The following is a 21,239-nucleotide window of genomic DNA, read 5'->3' on the forward strand; positions in this document are numbered from 1 at the left end:
TATGCAGATTTTATGTTTATATCAAAAGTCAGCAGCTGAGTTCCCATCTCCTCCCCCTGGCTGCTGACAGCTGTACGTTTATCTGTATTTAAAGCTGAATTTGGACAAAATAAAATGTGGGTGCGCCCCCTCATATATAAAAGATATATTGCTTGTTTGATCTGGGGGGCTCTAATAGAAAAGATTACTTAGCACCTGGCCTAGGCTAAGAACACCTAAAAAGGAACAAATCATAAAAATGTTTCACATTTTTGTAAGAGAGAGGAGAAAGAAAAAAGAAAAACAAACAATGCTGCTATAAGGAGGTTCTGCTTTAAGATCAGGAAGATCTCTAGGGAGACATTTTAGGAAACTGGGACTGTCCTGAAATTCATGACACATTGTTCAAGTGATTCTAAAGGTAAATCAATAAAAAAAAAAAAAAAAAAAAAAAACCACAACATGTCTATATTTACCGTGGCCGCGAACATCCTGTTATGGGGTCCCCCGTCGGCGATCCTGGCCCATCCCCTCTGTCCAGTGCCTCCCATGGGGGCACTCGTGCATGCTCACACCTGAGCCCCACTGCTGCGTCCATTGACAGAGAGACCCGGCCCCGCTTCCTGCCCCCTTGTCACTAACTTTGATTGACAGCACTGGAAGCCGAAAAGCTCCCAGTGCCCCGGCAAAGCCAGCGAGACCCAGAAGTGAGGGAAGAGAGAAGAGCTGCAGACGTGCAGGGCGCTGGATCAAATGAGGGCTCAGGTAAGTAAACTGGGGTGTGAGGGTGGGATACTGACACCTAAACATTTTATACCTTAATGCAAGGAAGGAATGCATTAAAAGGTAAAAAATGTTTAGGCTTTACAACCACTTTATACAGGTGCATCTCATAAAGTTAGAATATCAACAAAAAGTTAATTTCAGTTATTCAATTCAAAAAGTGAAACTCATTTTATATAGATGCGTTACAGAGTGATATATTTGAAGCATTTCTATTAAGTTTGATGATTATGGTTAACAACTAGTGAAAACCCAAAATTCAGTATCTCAGAAAATTTGTGGCATGGAGGAGATCAGCCTGTGGCATTGCTTAGGTGTTATGGAAGCCCAGATTGCTTTGATAGTGGCTTTCAGCTCGTCTACATTGTTGGGGCTGATTGCATACTGTACATGGACATACTTTTCAGTAAGCCAGCGTTTATTGATTGGTTTGCGCAAAAGTTATAGCGTTTACAAAATAGGGGATAGTTTTATGGCATTTTTATTAATATTTTTTTTTGTACTAGTAATGGCGGGGAACAGCGATTTTTATTGTGACATTATGGCAGACATGTCAGACATTTTTGACACCATTGTCATTTATACAGCAATCAGTGCTATAAAAATGCACTGATTCCTGTGTAAATGACACTGGCAGTGAAGGGGTTAACCACTAGGGGCGGGGAGGGGTTAAGTCAGTACTAGGGATGTGTTCTAACTGTAGGGGGGATGGGCTGTGCGTGACACGTCACTGATCTCTGCTCCCGATGACAGGGAGCAGAAAGCAGTGATACTGTCACTAGGCAGAATGGGGAGATGCTTGTTTACATCAGCATGAGGTGATTGCAGGTATCCCCACAGCGATCGAGTCCGCGGGACCCGCGACCAAACTCACGGAGCTTGCAGCAGGCGCGCCGACGGCGGCAAATTCAAAGTAACGTACAGGTACATTACTTTGCGCAGCCGTGCCATTCTGCCAACGTAAATCTACAGGAGCCAGTCGGGAAACGGTTAAAAAAATCTTTTTTTTGGTCTTGTGTAATATTGTAATTTTCTGAGATACTGAATTTTGGGTTTTCACTAGCTGTAAGCCATAATCACCAAAAGAAAGAAATGCTTGGAATACATCACTGTGTGTAACATCTATAATGTGAGTCACGTTTTGAATTGAATTACTGAAATAAATTAACTTTGATAAATATTTTTTTATAATTCATTTATTTTTCTTTTATATAAACAGGAGAGAAATGAACAGTCCTTATTACATTCCATTTCTGCACATACAGCCAGACCAAAAATATATAAATATAAAAAACACATGATAATAACTCGTTCCATTCCATTCCATCTACTCCTGTCTGTTTCTAATATATTATCCAATAAAGATGGATTAAAGAATGAACCCAAATAAACATAAAGAAGTCACAAAAGAGGAAAAGAAGACAAAGAAATAAGAGGAGTAATCTTCCTCTCTCATTTCCGCCCTCCATGTTGTTACTCCTTGCCGCATCAGGAGGGGGGCGTGTCCCCCAAACCGGCCATAATACTCCAACTACCTCTCAGTATTCCGACAGCAGTTCCTATGTATAGTCCATTTTCCCCTCCTTTCCTTACCCCCCTCCCAAAACAAATAAACAAAAAAAAAAAAAAAATCTAACTTTCCTCCTTCCCTCCCCCTTTAATTTGTATCAATTCGTTTTTTCCCTTCCTCTGAAGAAATAAAACAGTTCCATGGCGACCACATTTTTAAATAAATTTCCCTTTTTTTCTAGTCGTCCAGACTAGATCTTCCATCTTCTTTGGGTATCATGGGTACATTCAGATCTCCTCCCATGATCAACTGTCCTTCTTTGAACCCCATGAGTTTTTCTAATATATTTTTAACAAAAATATCTTGCTGGGAGTTTGGGGCATAGTATGAAGCCAGCGTCACTGCCTCCCTACCAATGCTTCCCTTTATGAACAAATATCTTCCTTTTACATCTATCATGGAATCTCTATAATTCCAGGCCACCGTATTCGATATAATAGATACTCCCTTGGTTTTGGATTCAGCATTAAAAGCATGGTACACCATAGAATAATCTCTACTTCTTAACAGAGGAAGGTTATTTCTAGGGTTGTCCCGATACTAGTATCAGCATCAATACGGAGCATTTCCCGAGTACTTGTACTCGGGCAAATGCTCCCAATGCTTCCGCCGATACCTGCACAGTCAGCGGTGATCGGCGCGTGGGGGAGTTACAAGCTTCTCCCCCCCGGGGCTTTCAGCTGCTTAGTGACATACAGCGGTGATCGGTGCTTGTAACTCCCCAATACGCGATCACCGCTGACTGTCACCTCATCCTCCATGCCCCCTCCATTCCCCTCTCCTTCTCTGTCCCCCTCCATTGTGCTGTCCCTCTCCGCTGTGAATGGACAGAGTCAGCTGACTCTGTCCATTCACATAACTGAAACATTGTAATCTCCTGCGATTACGATGTCTCAGTTTATGAATGGAGAGGAGCCGCTGTCTTCTCTCCATTCATTCTCAGTGCAGCTGAGGCTGCAGAGAAAGGGACTGGGGAATCTCTATCCTCTTTCTATTTTTGTAAAAAAAATAATAAATGTAAATTTAAAAAAATAAATAAAAAAAACACTGTCGCGTGACTTAAAAAAAAAAAGTATCGGCGAGTACTTGAAAAAAGTATCGGTACTTGTACTCGGTCCTAAAAAAGTGGTATCGGGACAACCCTAGTTATTTTCTTTAAAGTGTGTTTCTTGTATTAATGCAATATCTATATGCAGTCTCCTTAAGTCCTGAAGTAATGTACGTCTTTTTTCCGGGATATTTAGTCCCTTAACGTTAAAGGACATTACAGAAAGGTTTCCATTTTCTCCTACTCCACCACCAACTCCACAATTCTTGTACCCAAGAAGTAGGTTCTTTCCTCACCAATCCCTTATGAGGGTCTGCGTTCCAAAGATGCAGACGATAGTAAGGGAGATGGAGGGGGGGGGGGGGAGAAACCCAATTACAAAAAATGTTAAATAATTCCCTTTCCACTAAAGTGCCTCGAGAAGGTCGTTAACCATCGGCCGCCCCCCCCCCCCGAAGATCCCTGAAGCGGATCTACGGCAATTTGGGTGCTGCCTATTGGTTATAGTTGAGCACAGTTGCTCCAGGCCGAGCCTACTCCACCAATATTAAAATAGCACACTTTGCTTATTCTCTGTACCATTCCCACTATAAATTCCTAGTGAGGGGGAAGAGAGAAAAAAAAAAGGGGGGGATGGTGAGGCCGGAGTGAAGGAAAAGTAACAATTGACCAATTCAATAATTCCTTACATCTTCTGTCTTCCTCCATCTTGTACATCAGCCCACATCTTATTTTATCCCCCTATCTCCATTATACAATACGGGCACATGGACTCTTTGTTCATTCCTACCCTTATTTTCAACATTCACCTAATTACATTACAGTGGGGTGCTCAATAAAAAGAGGATGGGAGGACCACTTAGGTGTGGTGGGAGTAGGGCACAGGAACCCCCCACCCCCCCCTCCTACATTTGTGTATTATGTATTCTATTCATTGTGTACCACTAACAAAAAAAAACAAATACCAATAACCCAAATTAAATTCATTCCTTGTGACCCCCCCCCCCCCCTTACCCTACCCTGTTATACCTACCTCCTAACCTATTGTTCTGATTCCACTAAGTACGATCACTGTACATACAGTGAAAAAAAAGTGATAAAAACATTCCAAACCAGCTTAATCAAATCACACCTTGCTAATTATCCCTTACGTGTTAGGAGAGAGAAAAAAAAAAAAAAAAGGAAGCGGTATGTTCCCTAAATCCCCCACCACTCCAATTCCCCCCCATGAATTGTCCTCTCTCTCCACCCATTAATTCTTAACCCTCACTCTCTTCCATACTTCAACATCTCCTTCCTTGTTCCCTCCCTCTCCCATCCACCTATTTTATCTACCCTTCCCCTCTTTTTATTTAATCGATCAGCGATTTTTACTGTGACTGACATTATGGCAGACATTTTTAACACCATTGTCATTTATACAGCAATCAGTGCTATAAAAATGCAATGATTCTTGTGTAAATGACTGCCAGTGAAGGGGTTAACCACTAGGGTGCAGGGAGGGGTTAAGTCAGTACTAGGGATGTGTTTTAACTGTAGGGGGGATGGGCTGTGTGTGACAAGTCATTGATCTCTACTCCCGATGACAGGGAGCGGAGATCAGTGACACTGTCACTAGGCAGAACGAGGAGATGGTTTACATCAGCATGAGGCGATCGTGGGTATCCCCCGCAGCGATCGAGTCCGCGGGACCTGCGACCTGACTCACTGAGCTCGCGGCAGGCGCCCTGACAGTGGCAAATTCAAAGTAACGTACGGGTATGTTACTTTGTGCAGCCGTGCGATTCTGCTGACGTAAATCTACAGGAGTCGGTCAGCAGTTAAAAATTTTTGTCTTGTGAAATTTTCTGAGATACTGAAATTTCACTAGATGTAAAGCCATAATCATCAAAACCAAAAGAAAGAAATGCTTGGAATACATCACTGTGTGTAACACATCTATAATATGAATCACTTTTTGAATTGAATTACTGAAATAAACAAACTTTGATATTCTAATTGTATGAGATGCACCTATATTTACTGGCCACCTTACTAATACCAGGTTCTTCATGTTAGATTCAACAAGGTGTTGAAAATATTCCTGATTTTGGTCCATATTGACATGATGGCATCCAACAGTTACAGCAGATTTGTGTGCTGTACATCCATGATGCAAATCGCCTGTTCAACCACATCCCAAAAGGTGCTCTATTGGATTGAGATCTGATGACTGGAGGCCATTGGCGTACAGTGACCTCATTATATAAAATAGAGACGATTTGAGCTTTGTGACATGGTGCATTATCCTGCTTCAAGTAGCCATCATAAGGTGGCTACACTATAGTCATAAAGGGATGGACATGGTCAGCAACAATACTCGGGTAGGCAGTGGCATTTAAATTATGCTCAAGTGGTACTAAGGGGGGGTCCAAAACGTGCCAAGCAAATATCCCTCACCATAACCCTAAACCATTGATACAAGGCAGGATGGATCTATGCCTTCAACGTTTACACCAAATTCTGACCCTACTGTCTGAATGTTGCAGCTGAAATCAAGACTGTGACCAGGCAACGTTTTCCTAGACTTGCATTGCCCAATTTTGGCGAGCCTGTGCAAATTGTTGCCTCAGTTTCCTGTTCTTAGTGGGCAGGAGTGGCCTTTTGCAGCCCATTTGCTTAAAGTGATTTTTATTTTAAATTAAAACAAAGGTTACCAACATGTTATACATAACTCCGCTGTGCAGCTCGTTTTACAAAAAGCAGCCCTAATCCACCTCCTTTTGGGGCTCCCAGCAGCTCCTCATTATCAGATAACACCCTAGGAGAATCAACTCTGCCCCTCTACCCAGGTCATTGGATTTAATTGACAGCAGCAAGAGCCAACAGCTGCATTGCCATCGATCTATCCAATCAAGAGCTGGGACCCTGTGCAGAGAGGTAAATATACAGGGCTCAGGTAAGTATAACAGGGGGCCGGTGACTGCCAGAAGTTTAGTAAACCCTTGTATTTTCACCTTAATGCATTAAGGTGAAAAACACAAACACCCCACAAGGGTTTACAACCCCTTTAATGGTTTGAGTTGTGCATTCAGAGATTGTATTTCGCATACCTTGGTTGTAACGAGTGGTTATTTGAGTTACTGTTGCCCATTCTGCTCTGACAAGCATCTGCATTTTCATCCACACATCTGCCACTCACTGGGTATTTTCTCGTTTTCAGACCATTCTCTAGAGATGGTTGTGTATAAACACCCCAGTAGATCAGCAGTTTAAAAATATTCAGACCAGCCCTTCTGGCACCAACCACCATGTCATGTTCAAAGCCATTCTCACTAAGTCTAGATGCCTAAACGCATTGAGTCGCTGTCATGCAATTGGCTGATAATTAAAGAGACGTACCTAATAAAGTGGCTGATGAAATATATACATTTTTATTTCTTTGCAATTTTTTTTTTTTTTTTATTGATTTTACGTGAGTAAAAGCCATGTACACATTACAGGCACAGTATATAGCGACTATCTGCCTTCTAAAGCAAAATACCTTTTAGTAGTACCAGTTGTCACTCACTGGAAAAGAACCATGAGCATTTACAGTTCCTTTCCCAGTTTAAAGTTCAATCTTAGTCAAAAGACTGACTAAAACCAAATTTAAACATTGGCTGTGGCACACAGCCATCACAGATTGCTTGGGACTGCACACAAGCAGTGGGAATGTTTCACATCCTCCTGGAAGAAAGCCGCGCCCAGCCATTTAGTGGCTGGGTTAACAATGCAACTCCACAGCAATTTTCTTTGCTCTTTGGCCCAAGCCAGAATGACACGGCCTGGGACACACACACACACACGGCCTGGGACACACACACACACACACACACACACACACACACACACCTTGGAACTTGTGCAGTGGAGGATTTAATGTTTGCAGTTTCCTTCCCTCAACCCTGTAAAAATTCCATCCCTTGGCCAAGCACAATCTTTTAACACTTACAGGACAGATGGGGGGGGGGGGGAGAATCAGGCATCTGGGTGGATCCAGACATGAACAAGCTACATGCTTGTGAAATGCATCAACTGCAATCCCTGTATTTGTCTGGCAAACTTTTGACAAGATTACATTTAAGCAAGTTTTGGATTTCCAGTGTGGCCATTTGTTGCCTATTCATTGTGGATGGTGGTGAGCCAAGGTCTGCACCTAGTACCCATTTCTGCACCCAAAGCTAGCCTAGAAGCAGTGCATTTCTCACTGGCTTTCTGCTAGATCAACTAACCCCAAATCACACCCTTGTAACAAGAGTGGCTGCTCTGTATGGGCACTGCTGAATCTAGTCATTACTGCCACATTTGTCAAGCTTTAAACCACCAAAGCAACTCACATTGCTTAAAGGATTAGTGAACCTTTTGTGTCACTGACCCAAGGCAAGGGTTAAAAACACACACACACACCTTAAGTACTATAATCAAAGTCCTATCTAGGCAACCTACATTTGCAGCATATTTGAGGTGTCACTTATTATACAGCCCATCAAGCCACACAACTGACAATATTGAGTAAAACAGGTTTTTATTTTAAACCATGAGATTTAAAAACAGTGACATTAAAACAGCAAAATTAAGAACCAGTCCAGCTTAGATGCGAGGTCACCTAGAATAGTCACGATTTTGTAGCATTTAGTCTTAAAGCAACTTAAGAATTTTTTTTTTAATTGGCTCCCATCAAGTTAAACTAAAGGATAGCTGGCATCGGTAGCAATTCCACAATGATTGTCCTTGTCTCTTGCAATGTAGATGTATCCTTTGTTTCCCCACGACTCAGCCCAGCTAAAAAGACAAAAATTGTATTGCAAATGAGAATTTCATATGTATATTTCCCTTGCTATCTTAACTGCAGGCTTGAAGCAACCGACTGACAAGCATACAGTTAAATCTGGAGTTTAGTATAAGATGGTTCCAGATTAGCAACAATTACTGAAGCCATATAAAAGTCATCTAGAAGACAGTTAAGCAGTGCTAGTTTACATATTTGCTATTGCTACAGTGCATTTTAACATAAAGACACATTATATGCCATTTCAGTCCTTGGATGAGGTGCCTGCATTAGGTTTTAGCCCCTCCATATTGTCACCTGGTAAACCTGACCACATTTATTCCTCCAGTGCAAGGAGCCATTAAACACTGTACAAACATGTCTGCCTGAACTCCATTACACAGGTGCTGATGGATTTACAAAAAAACACAACCCTCAGGTGTTAAATAACCATAGAGCTTAATAGGATTACCAATGACACCATAATTCTGGTATCCAGCCATTTTCTGTACTTGCCAAACATCAGAAAGCAAATGCAGAAACACAAGTCACGGGGATGAGGACATGAGAACGTGACGTGTGGAGGGAGGGGCCTGACCGTGTTGATGACGGGATGCACGAGGGACACCCAGAGGAAGCCTAGGTAAACCCACTGAGTGAGAGGCAGCGGTGTTCTCACTAATGACGACCTAGCTACTCCTAGCAAACCCTGCCGGCAATCCTGCAACCAGCCCTTGAGACAGTCACCGGGATTCGGCAGCATGTGGGGGGAACTGAGAAGCTGGCCCCCATCCCCCACCCCTAACTGCTCCCCCTCTGTTTGCGGGCTATAGTGGAGCGGTTATAGTGAGCAGACCGGTGTCAGGGTATACAGACATCTGGCCGGACAAGCGGAAGCCTGAGTCGGGGTGGAATAGCAGTATTAAGGAGTCCCCGAAGGCATAGGACATACGAGAGCCACAGTAGACAGATGAGAGCTTGATCTCGAATCAGCAGCAGGTGGAAAAGCTGGACAAAGTAGAGAAGCAGTAAACTTCGGAATATGCCACACAGGCATTGCAATATTGAACGGGTGCAAAAGCTGAAATAGCAGAACACTTCGGAATAATCCTGCATAAATCTGCCACTTGTCAAAAACCCATCTACAACACATGTATAAATCCAGGACAGACTGGTAGAGGCCAGTATTCACCTGTACAAAACTGGATATACTGGGAATTCTGCACAGACTAACAAACCCTTTTTTTCTCTTTTCGTATGTCTCAGGTAGGACAGTAAAGGTTGGCAAGCAGGGGCATCAGAGGATTAACCATTATGATTAAAAAGCCTGGTACACCTCAGAAATTAGCGGACTAAAATACCCCTCTACACAAGTATTAATCGGTTGGTGGGTTTAACCCCCTTCCCGCCGACCGTACGCAGATATGCGTACCCGGCTTTCAGGGGTTACACTGGGATGATGCCCGCAGCTGCAGGCATCATCCTGGTACCGTTGTTTAGAGCCAGCAATTGGCTATCCGTGTATAACCACCGATGCAGCTAAAAGCCGCTCGGCTGTTATACTGGAGCAGCGGGAGGGGACGTCCCCCCCCAGTCGATCCGGAGGCTCGGTGACCAATCCGATGCTGCTGGAGGCGGGCTGGAACAAAGCTGTGGGCAGCTTCGTTCCAGCCTTCAAATTGTAAACACGGAAGCGATGTCATGACGTCACTTCCCGTTTACTCAGCTGCCAATGGCGCCGGTTTTTAAAAAGTACACAGTATTCAGAATCGCCGTTTTTGGCAATCTGAATGCTTTGAAGTGTAAAGGTGGGATGGGGGGGGGGGGGGGGGGGGGGTCTTTTAGACCCCCGATCTCTCCATAAAGAGTACCTGTCACCACCTATTACTGTCACAAGGGATGTTTACATTCCTCGTGACAGCAATAAAAGTCAACTTTTTTTTTAAACACAAATTATGAATTTAAAAAGAAAAAAAATTTTTAAAACGCCCCCGTGAGCTTGTGCAGCAAAGAAAACGCATACGGAAGTCGCACACGCATATGTAAACGGTGTTCAAATCACACATGTGAGGGATTGCCAGAGTGAGAGCAATAATTCTAGCACTAGACCTCCTCTAACTCTAACCTGGTAACCGTAAAAAAAAAAAAAAAAAAAAAATCGTATATGGAAATTCTTAGGTACCGTAGTTTGTCGCCATTCCACGAGTGTGTGCAATTATAAAGCGTGACATGTTTGGTATCTATTTACTCGGCGTAACATCATCTCACATTATACAAAAAAATTGGGGTAACTTTACTGTTTGGATTTTTTAAAATTCATGAAAGTGTCTTTTCCAAAAGTTTGTGTTTAAAACACCGCTGCACAAATACCGTGTGATAAAAAATATTGCAACGATCTCCATTTTATTCTCTAGAGTCTGCTAAAAAAAAAAAAAAAAAATATACATAATGTTTGGGGGTTCTAAGTAATTGTCTAACAATACAGATTTTAACTTGTAAACACCAAATTTCAAAAAATAGGCTTAGTCATGAAAGGGTTAACCTGTGGCGGCCTACTTAAGGTCACAGACACGACCCCATTTCGCACCTATGGTGAATATAACTTGGATGCTTTTTTTTTAGGGCTCCTGGAGCCTCTGTGCAAATTGGCGGCTTTCTTGTAAATCCAGGGATACCTATCTAGGTGTGATGTTTCCAGGTTTTGAACGATCTCCTAGAAGAGACGATACTAAAAACAGGGAGAGGGAGAAGGAGAGGGAGAAGGAGAGGGAAAAGGAAAAGGAAAAGGAGAGGGAAAAGGAAAAGGAAAAGGAGAGGGAAAAGGAAAAGGAAAAGGAGAGGGAAAAGGAAAAGGAAAAGGAGAGGGAAAAGGAAAAGGAAAAGGAGAGGGAAAAGGAAAAGGAAAAGGAGAGGGAAAAGGAAAAGGAAAAGGAGAGGGAAAAGGAAAAGGAGAGGGAAAAGGAAAAGGAAAAGGAGAGGGAAAAGGAAAAGGAAAAGGAGAGGGAAAAGGAAAAGGAAAAGGAGAGGGAAAAGGAAAAGGAAAAGGAGAGGGAAAAGGAAAAGGAAAAGGAGAGGGAAAAGGAAAAGGAAAAGGAGAGGGAAAAGGAAAAGGAAAAGGAGAGGGAAAAGGAAAAGGAAAAGGAGAGGGAAAAGGAAAAGGAAAAGGAGAGGGAAAAGGAAAAGGAAAAGGAGAGGGAAAAGGAAAAGGAAAAGGAAAAGGAAAAGGAAGAGAAGGAGAAGGAGAAGAAGGAGAAGAAGAGGGTGGGGGTCACTTGATTATAAAAATAAGACTGGGAAGATTTTGAATTTAACACATAGCTCTGCCACAAATATCAAAACAGCTGAAATGAATTATAAGTGCCTGACAAGGTGGTATGGAACACCAGATAAATTGAGCAAATATCAACCGGAGCCATCAGGCTACTTGTATTGCCCAGGTGAGTCCTTGACAAAAATTCTCTCAGCAGCTTTATGTCAATATAGCATGGGTCTGAAGAAGTTCTAACCACGCCATTGAAAACAATCCGTCAAGAGAGACCGCTTCCAGTGCCAGCTTTTGCCCGAGGAGCCATTTAGGAAGGTTTCAGCAAAAAGCTGTGTGAGCCCTCATTTCCCCAAACTGCATTTTACAGTGTTCATTTTGAAAATATACCTGTTTTTAACAATCCAGTATTTCTTCCCATCTACATCCTCTCCTTCAAATCCATAGCCGACAACCAGAACACCATGGTCTAGCTTTTTACTGCTGCATTCAGGGTCATAGTAAATTCCTGTAAGTAGTTTTACATTAGTACATAAAGTGGTCCTAAAAAAAGTTAGTCAGGTTTAGTAGAGCAATACATACCTTCTTTATAGAAATGGAATGATTCATGGTTAGAATCAATACCTACAGAGATTGGACCAACTGATGCCACAGCTTTCTTTAGAGCCTTCTCATCCCCAGAGGCAATTTTCATAAAGCCTGTGTCAGTGGCAGCCTTGTTGGCTGGATCATATTTGCAGTCTTGCTCCTATAAAGAAAGAAGAAGATTATGTATCCCAATGTCTTATGACTTCAGGCTACATGAAAACACAACAGGGAGTTATCCATATTTAGAGATCTGTCAGACAGCAGCACTGTAGGAGAAACTGTAGTCAGGTAGTGTGAAAAATTATGTAGTTGCCCACCCCATTCTAAAACAAGCCATGAAGATTATGTAGCCCAACAAAGACTTCACATACATTAAAAGTTGACAATAGAGGAAGCTAACACTTCCAATCCCCGTAATTTGTTATTGACCCTGAGCAGAAAATAAAAGGCCATTAGAGCAGAAGACGGCCATAAACCTTAGCCCCAAGACCCTTTCACACGGAGCACCTGTGCAGTTAGTGCCGCTTGTTTTTGCAGCTCTTTGGCTGCAGGCGGGGCAGTTTAACCTTAAAAGTAAAAAAGTTCTGTTTTGCAGCACTTAGGAAGCGCTGCCCATTCACTGCAATAGGCAAGGCGTTTTGTGACCTCTATTTGCAGTGCTCCCAACCTGCCCTGAAGATTCCGTTTGCAGGACTTTTGTAACATCCCACAAAAAGACACTGCAATAATGGGAGGGGGTTTTCTGGGACCATTTCTAGCACTGGAGCGCCAGAAAACCACCTCAATGTGAAAGGGGTCTTTGTCACAAGGCAGGCATGTTTTAAGTTAGAGGTCCCTCCCCCTAAAGTTTCCATTTTGGAAATATTCTGAATTCTCAGGAAAGATTAACTGTCAAGTACCTGAGCTACAGAGCAAGACCTATAGTGAGATGTCTCAGATTACAATGCCAGTCTCAAATTTCCAAGGTAAACATGAAAGTCCTGTAATAAAAGCCAAAACACTACCAGTAAGAATTTGAGTGGACTGCCCCCTCTGATCTCAAGGTAGATCATTTAGTCTTCCTTTCAGTAAATCCAAAATAAGTGAATGTACTCCTAATATCAAAGAAAAGTCCCTTACATCTTTAGCAGTATATGGATACGACTCCTCAGAATCTATGCCATCATTGTCAAAAACATATTGAAAAGCATATTTCATCAATCCTCCATAGCAGCCAAGATTGCCTTCTGCTGTAGAACAGTCCACAAGATTTTGCTCACTCAGGGACACAAGCTTCCCAGTCTTCCTGAAATGTTGACCTTCCAAAGCACCAGTGGCGCTGAACGCCCAACAGGAACCGCAATCTCTCTGAAAAGAAAGGATATGCAATTTGTAATGCAGCTACTTGGCATTTTATTTCAAGGTCTGAAAAAAAAAAAAAAAAAAGAGAAATGTAGTTTATACCTGATCTTTTACTGGAGTTACATAGCCTTTTTCCCGCCAGTCAACTTGTTTTGGAGCCTCAAAGTTATTTGGTGGCAGGAATGTTGCTCCTCGTGTCATGTTCTGGTTAAATTTGTATCCGGTCATTAGCTGTTTAATTTCTTCTGTAGTCTAGAACCAAAATGGGGTGTGTGAATTACATACATCTCTATAAAAACACAATTCTACAGTACTAAGGAAGCCATGTTACTAACCACAAAACAGTGAAGACTTTAAAAGACTCTGTAGGAACCACACTATATGCAGAGACTGCCATTACATGCTGCCAATAGTGATTGTTCTGAAACACTTTAAATATGCATCTGTGATAAGCAGATACCCCAATGGAAAACATGTATGACATTTGCCTCCACAATGGACATTCACAGCATAAAAGCCACTGCACACCACCATCATTAAAGGACCATCTGTTGATGCTAGTTGATTTTGCATATACTGTTAAGATAATTGCTGGTGCCACATGAATGCATATAAACCACTATATGCTCCCTGCTGTTCTTTTAACTTACTGGATCTTTGTAAGAGACCAGGCCTTTAACACTATGGGGTCGATTTACAAAAAACATGCGCAATCACTAGAGGTACAACGCACATTTTTCATATTTACAAAACGGTGTGCCGTGAACAGAGTGCAAATCCCCTATAGCGATCTCAGTGCACGGGAGAATGCAATCTGTGCGCCACTATGGGCATGGCATCTTCAATTCAACATTAATAGAAGATGGAGGTGCCAATATTGGGTGATGTGAGGAAGTTTATTAACTGCCCAAATATGCCCCTAAATAGAAGAAAGTAATTTTCAGAGCAAGCCTGCAAGTACGTTTAGAACTGTGTGAGATAAATGCAAGCACAAGTGGCTCTTGCGCAGTTTGTTCACAGCACGGCCAAAATTTTAGTATATGTCAAGCAACATAAATGCAATTGTGTGGGTTGAACAGGTGCACCTTTAAACTTGACAATTTTTTGATGCTGCCTCATCTTTATGCATTTTTTTTAAAAGATATTTGCACACAGGTCATGTTAGCATGTTATGTTGCCAACATGTGACATGCACCTTGTTAAGGTTATGTAAAAAGACTCGCTCCTCCTAATAGGTCATGGCACATCTACATTCCAGATTTGGCACTTAAGATGGTCATGCACTACGATTGGCAAATTTCTGTAAAACACGATATTTTGGCAAAATTAGGTAACAGGAAGAAGCACAATTCAAATTATAGGAAATCAAACAGGCTCTTACACTGCAATCAGATTTAAAAAAAAAAAAAAAAAAATTTAGAAGATGAAGATCTGATAAAATTTATTGGGTTTAGAAACACCTGTTCTTTGTAACGCATTTAAATATTTGGGAACCCCCACATTTCAAAGATATATATTAGAACAGGAATGAGATTCGCATCAAAAAGGGTTAACTGATACCACCAACTACGGTAATTGCCTAACAAGACATCCAATAAGATGAAATCAAAGAATTGTATTGAGCGTGCGCTATGATCAATGAGAAAACTGCAGTTACCCTAGCATCAGTTGCAGTTTACATATTTGTGTTGCGTGTACAATCAAGGATTTCTCCGACACACCAATTAAGGCGTGAACCAGCGCAGCGCATTTGTCTTAGCAAATCACCCTCTATAACCTGTTTTGATCATGTGTTCACATGCACTCCTGAAATGCACCAAGCTTCCTATGTGGATTAGTTCGTAAAACAGGATTCTGTATTATAAGTGTGAATGTTACCACCATGTCTAACTTTGTATAGATGTGGACATGTGATATCTTTTGCTCACTACCATAAACAAGCTTTTAAAGTTCCTTTGCTGCAACACATTCATGACATCTATGCTGGCACCCAGAATCTTGTGTGTTCCAGGTATGTATTGTGTAGCTTGATCCCACATGCACAGAATCAAATGACCAAGAATAAAGCTGTACATGCACAGCTTTGCTAGACTGAACAAGCAAGATCATTTTCTTGGATATATAGCATGTCTTTTCTGCAATAAAGAACTGTCTGCTTGCATTTTAACTGAAGACTGATACACCAGCTACTCTTACAGTATAAATCCATTGTTGCTCAAAGGTTTCATGTACACTTACCATGTCCCCAAAATGGTTCATGCCAAGGGTGTAAGTGTGTTTTCCTGCAGCAGCTTCCATATTGTGCTTTATGATTTTCCTGAAATTATCCTCAAACACCAACCTTCTCCATGTACCATCATCCTAGAGAGGAAAAATAGGTTTAGCCATTTTTATAGATTCAACCAAGCTTTTACTATATATGGACCTACCTGGTGTTAACTCCAGAACCCAACACTGATGTTAAAGTGGTTCTAATGGCAGGCTTTTTACCTTCATGCAGCAAGATAAAACTTGTGCGCAGCATACACACTACCCCTCCCCAATACTTACCTGAGCCCAATCTTCCTCCAGCAATGTACACAAGAGCCTTAGCTGTCTGGGGGATTCTCCCTCATTGGCTGAGACAGCACTGATGTCAAAGTCAATGAGCCAATGAGAAGGGATGGGGCAGAGCCTCCATGTCTGAATAGATAGAGCAATGGCTCGTGAGCAAGCTTCTTGTTATGGGGCAGAGCTCCAGCAAGGGACCCAAGAGGATCTGGGCTGTTCTGTGCAAAAATCACTGCAGAGTAGGCAAGTAGAACATGTTACTTTTAAAGTAACTGGAGAGCACACGAGCAGGCTCACTCCCGAGCCTGTGCTCTGTCCATTCAGACATGGGCCCCACCCCCTCTCCTCATTGGCTCACTGACAGCAGCACTGTCTCAGCTAGCTGAGAGTCATGCACATTGCTGGAGGAAGATTAGGCTCAGGTAAGTATTGGGTTACCGATTGTTACCATGCTTAGTAGCACCAGTTTTAGTAAGTCGTCCCCAAGTTTAAGCACAAGAAAAAAAAAAAAAAAAAAAAAAAAAAAAAAGCCCTTCTAGCGGATTCCAGTCCAGGTGTTAGGGCATCTTACAGAAATAGTTTATAATGGTAGTAATCTAAAGCAAGTCTATAGAAGGTAGCAGTTGATTACAAGAGAATTACATTTATTAAACTTACCTTTTGATATTTTTTATTAAAGAGCGAAGTAAACAAGTTCCATGTTTCATCCAAAGCTGGATCGTGAACAGGAAGTGCAAATACCGATGCCAAGCATAGGGAAGCAACTACAAGTAACATCATGATTTCTAACCTGCAGGTACAAAATACAACTATTAGGCACAGGTAATAGAGATTACAAACACAAAGTCAATAGTTCTGACTAGAAAAGAGGGGTATTGGTGCTTGTGTAGAAGATCAAAGAATGAGTAAAAGTGAGTTTACTACTTGCTCAGAGGCACAAAACACCCAAGCTCCAAGTTATGCAAAGTTTAGGCCGATCACAGTTCAAACTGTAATGAGCAGGCTGAATGTACCCAGTTGAGCGATCAACTTTAGTACAACCACCCTGCCAGATTCTTGCAATTCTCACTAATGGCTGCTATAGCTGCTAGCGATAGTCACCATCTACTCCCACCCACGTGTCAGGAGAAGACAAATGATGATCCCCCATATTAGCACTGTGTTGATGGGAGATTCATGGTTGCAGGAAAGAGTCAGTGTATGGCTTGCCTTATACCTTTTGACTAGCACAATATTCATTCTGAGAAGCCGTCTGGGTTTAATCCCCCAACCTCCAAAGAATGGAAAACCCAGCAGCTGGGTCAACACAACCTGCCCACCCAATAAATAAAAGGCAATACAATCTCCAGTGTAAAACCTTCAGTAGCCAGCTGTAGATGGATTAGAATTCCCAATTCATCCATGTATAGGCAGGAGGTTCACAGAAGTGGGTCTAACGATTGAATTCTGTACAACCACCCTGTTGGACTTCCCCCACACAATTCAGCACTACCGGCAATGTGTATTTTCTACAGTAAAAGCAGCTTTCCAGCCTGGTCAAAATCTTGAATGGGGGGGCCCTCATTCACAGAAAAAAAAAAAAAAAAAAAAAATGATATACACTTTTCTTTTAGATGCATACAAGCAAGATCCTGCCGAGGATATAGCCCTGAAGTACTTGCATGAAGTCTGCAGCAGTGTTCTACTTTAAACATACATAGTAAGCACTTCCATATGCAGTCACAGCTAAGTGTAGGCTCACCAATGACTATAGTGCTGCATTTAGATACAAACAAAACTGTTGAATGCATATAAACAGGATTAGTGTGAATGAGCCCCAATTACAGATCTGGATGTACTACTACTCTGCACACCTCATTACCAGAATGAATTGTGTACATGAGGAGTGGAGTCATCCCAGCCCATCAAGATGGCTGACAGCCCCCCCCCCCCCCCCCCGAACACTAGGTGAATAGGATGGTGCTGGTGGGGGGAGTTTTGCTCCACTTTAAGCCCCCCCCCTCCCGCTATCACATTACAAACATACTTGATTGTAGCCCCCAAACAGTCATCACATGTGACCACAACAAAGCAAACATTTAAATAGTCACCAAAACAGGACTAAAGATGAAATCTTAGCTAGGACCTCTAGGTGGAAACTCAGGGGAGGGTCTAAATCAGTTCTTTTGTAGGAATTTCTAGTGTTGGGGTTTAACCAGCAGGAATAAGGATTTACATACATCCAATCCTCAGGGAAGGGTCATACATTCCTGTATGGAGATACATACACCTTGTGTGTGAAGGTCTGGTCAGCCCAGCTGCATTCTACTATAAAAAGCTTTTTTAAAAACACACAATTGAGTTCTTGCAGCTGAATAGACTAAAACTGGAGCAGCTGTGTAAAGTAACCAATCAGCTGTCAGCTTTGTTTATAAAGCTCAACTAAAACCACCCTGAAGCTAGAAGCTGATTGGACGCCATGTACATCCGCTCCAGCGTTAGAGTAAAGCCTCCCCATAGTGTGAGCTGTGAAGCCTGAACGGCTATGGCCATTCCCCCACTACATAGAAGTGCCTGGATTACCAAGAAGCCGTCCTCACTCCCTCATATCATTAGAGAGGCCTCCATGGCCCACTAACAATAAACAAATCACATTCCATACATATCTCTCTCGCTCGCTCTCCCCGCCATTGATTCTACATACCTCACAATGGGATCACTGCAGGTATTATCAGGCGCCGGCGCGCTTTTAAAGGGAACTGGTGGCCCTGCCTCCAAAAACGTAGACGCTCTTCCATTGGCCGCTCCCTGGGAACGGGGCGGGTTCTACCCTTGGGGGGGGGGGGCTCACGTGACTGCCTAGCTCGTGACTCTTTGTTGCGTTTAGGAGCGGAGTGGGCGGAGCCGCAGGGAGTGGTGATGTAGTAATAATAGGTAAAAGGTCACATGGTGCCTGTTGCTGGGGGGTGTTGGGGAAGAAGTATGGACAAAGCAGTGTGAAAAGCAGGGAAGTGACATTGGTCAATACATTGGTCAATAGAAGTCTAAGTTGTTTTTTTTTTTTTAGTTTTAATGAAAAGTTCATTTTAAATTGCTATTCGTCAAACAGGATACTCTGGGGACTATTAGGGCCCAATCACATCTGTACATAGTAAAACCCATATTGTGATTTTAATGTGTTGCATTGAATTGTAAGACAATCCTTATGCCTGGCACACACAATCAGATTAGACGAATGATCATCTGTTTTTTTTTTTGCACGCTAATCTCATATCGAAAATGAAGAGTTTACTAAAGTGATGAAAATTCTCGTACGATAGAATAAAAATGTGGAAGTGATGTAATGTGTTGTAAGGTATTTGTATTGTATTTTCCAACAACAGCTGTACTAAATGAAAATCATACAATCTGGTATCTTACAAAAAAAAAATTGTGCTCGTTTTATCAGAAAATTTTGTATAAATTGTAATCGGATCTCGAAAGCTGCACACTAACGATCAGATTATCCTACGATCGATTTGAAAGTAGTATTTTTTGTGAGATTTTCTGATCATGTGCATGGCCCATTACTGCATTTTTCATGTGATTTCCTCCAACAGTCACCAGGGATAGAAAAGTGAACATGAGCAATGACAGTTATAGTGAGATATTTTATGTGAGGAGTTTACCCTTTTCATATTTCAAAGTTTGGATAACATAGGGTTGTGGCCTCATTCACACTTGTGCGACTTGGGACTGCAAAGAAAGTAATGTCACCAGCACACAAGGAGCTCCAAAAATGGGTCCAAAACTGGGACTGCAAAGTCGCATGACAAGTCGTACCCCATGATTTCCAATGAGTACCGTTTATATCTGTGCGACTTCAAATTGCAGCGACTTCAAAGTAGTCCCTGCACTACTTTGGACTGACTTTGCTGTGATTTGAGGTCCATAGACCTCAAGATTACACAGGAATTGCTTCAAGTGGCACGACTTTCAGGTCAGATAAGTGTGAATGGGGCTTAAATGGAATGGTTAGAAATTAAAGAGGAGCTCCAGTCATGTTTGTGTTTATCAAATGTCACAAGCTACAAAAAGTGTAGTTGCTGACTGATAATAAACACACCCTCACCTGTCCCATGATCCACTGATGCGCCCACCTGAACCCATAGCTCCCAACCATCCCAGGTTCTGCAGGTCCGTCTCGTGATTTCAAGTAAGTCCCAGGGTCCCCAGAGCCCAGTGTCGGGACAAGTTCCAGCACTGGGCTCCACTCAGTAGTGGTATCCCCAATGTGTGCTTTCACACACAGCACCAAGTGAGGATTCCTGACAGAAGATCTGGCCAGCAATCTCTGCTCACCCCCCACCCCAATGCAGTCTTCGGTTGTTAGGACCACCGGCGTCCTAGCAATTGATGACATAACTTGCAGGCCACCTCCCACCTCCCTGCCTTCCACTCCTGATTCCTGCCTCTCAGCGGCTCACAAATGCAGCCCTTTTGACACCTTGTCACACAGAATCACTCCACCAGCTTCTGTGTGTTAGTACCAGACACCCAGGGGGGACATGCCCCATATTTGCTGGTGGGTTCCCCTGGGTCCCTGCACCACAGCCGTCCACATTGTTTTTTTATTAAAGATTTCTGAGCTGGCTACTTTCTCCGCCTGTCAGGGCTGTAGCATGGAGACGAGTTAAGTGCTGTGAAAGCTGAGGGGGGACTAGTAAGAGAGGAGGAGGAGGGGCATTGGGGAGAGAGCTGCGGGGGGGGGGGCATTAGTAAGAGAGGAGAAGGGGTATTAGTAAGATAGGATGGGGGGCATTGGTGAAAGAGCTGGGGGGCATTAGTAAGTGAGGAGGGGGGAATTAGTTGCCGCTAATTTGCGGCAATTTAGCACTAATTAGCGCTAAAACAGTATTCACTATAGCGCTGGTGAGAAAATACTCCCAAAATCGAATTTACTATAGTTCCCTGAAACCAAATAGCCTTGCTCAGCTAAAACCTGGAGTAGTGCACATGGAAATAATGTTTAGAGCATGATATAATTGCCTAAATAGTACTGAAAAATGCGGTATATTATTTAAAGATAATCTGCTTTTAACCGCTTGCCGACCACCTCACGCAGATATACTGCGGCAGAAGGGCATGTACAGGCAGAATCACGTACCTGTACGTTCCCCTTTAAGAGGCGGCCAGTGGGCGAGCGCGCCCGCGGCAAGCTCTGTGAGTCAGGTCGCGGGTCCCGCGGACTCGATCGCTGCGGGGATACCCGCGATCGCCTCACGGGGAGGAAGAACGAGGAGATGCTAATGTAAACAAGCATCTCCCCGTTCTGCCTAGTGACAGTGTCACTGTTCTCTGCTCCCTGTCA

The 21,239-nt window shown here is 42.7% G+C and overlaps 1 protein-coding gene across 1 annotated transcript; it reads right to left on the reverse strand.

Annotated features, from left to right (window-relative positions):
* Positions 1 to 7,909: 7,909 nt before the first annotated feature.
* Positions 7,910 to 19,309, reverse strand: LOC141146765 (procathepsin L-like). The gene is made up of 8 exons (XM_073633322.1): positions 18,594 to 19,309; positions 16,568 to 16,700; positions 15,599 to 15,721; positions 13,463 to 13,612; positions 13,139 to 13,366; positions 12,014 to 12,179; positions 11,822 to 11,939; positions 7,910 to 8,183 (listed from the first exon to the last, which is right to left on the reverse strand). The coding sequence occupies exons 2-8, from the start codon at positions 16,688 to 16,690 to the stop codon at positions 8,084 to 8,086; spliced, it is 1,008 nt and encodes a 335-aa protein (XP_073489423.1). The 5' UTR covers positions 16,691 to 16,700; positions 18,594 to 19,309; the 3' UTR covers positions 7,910 to 8,083.
* Positions 19,310 to 21,239: the final 1,930 nt, after the last annotated feature.

This window comes from Aquarana catesbeiana, linkage group LG01 (genome assembly GCF_042186555.1).
Source record: "Aquarana catesbeiana isolate 2022-GZ linkage group LG01, ASM4218655v1, whole genome shotgun sequence".
In the NCBI taxonomy this organism is placed as follows: domain Eukaryota; kingdom Metazoa; phylum Chordata; class Amphibia; order Anura; family Ranidae; genus Aquarana; species Aquarana catesbeiana.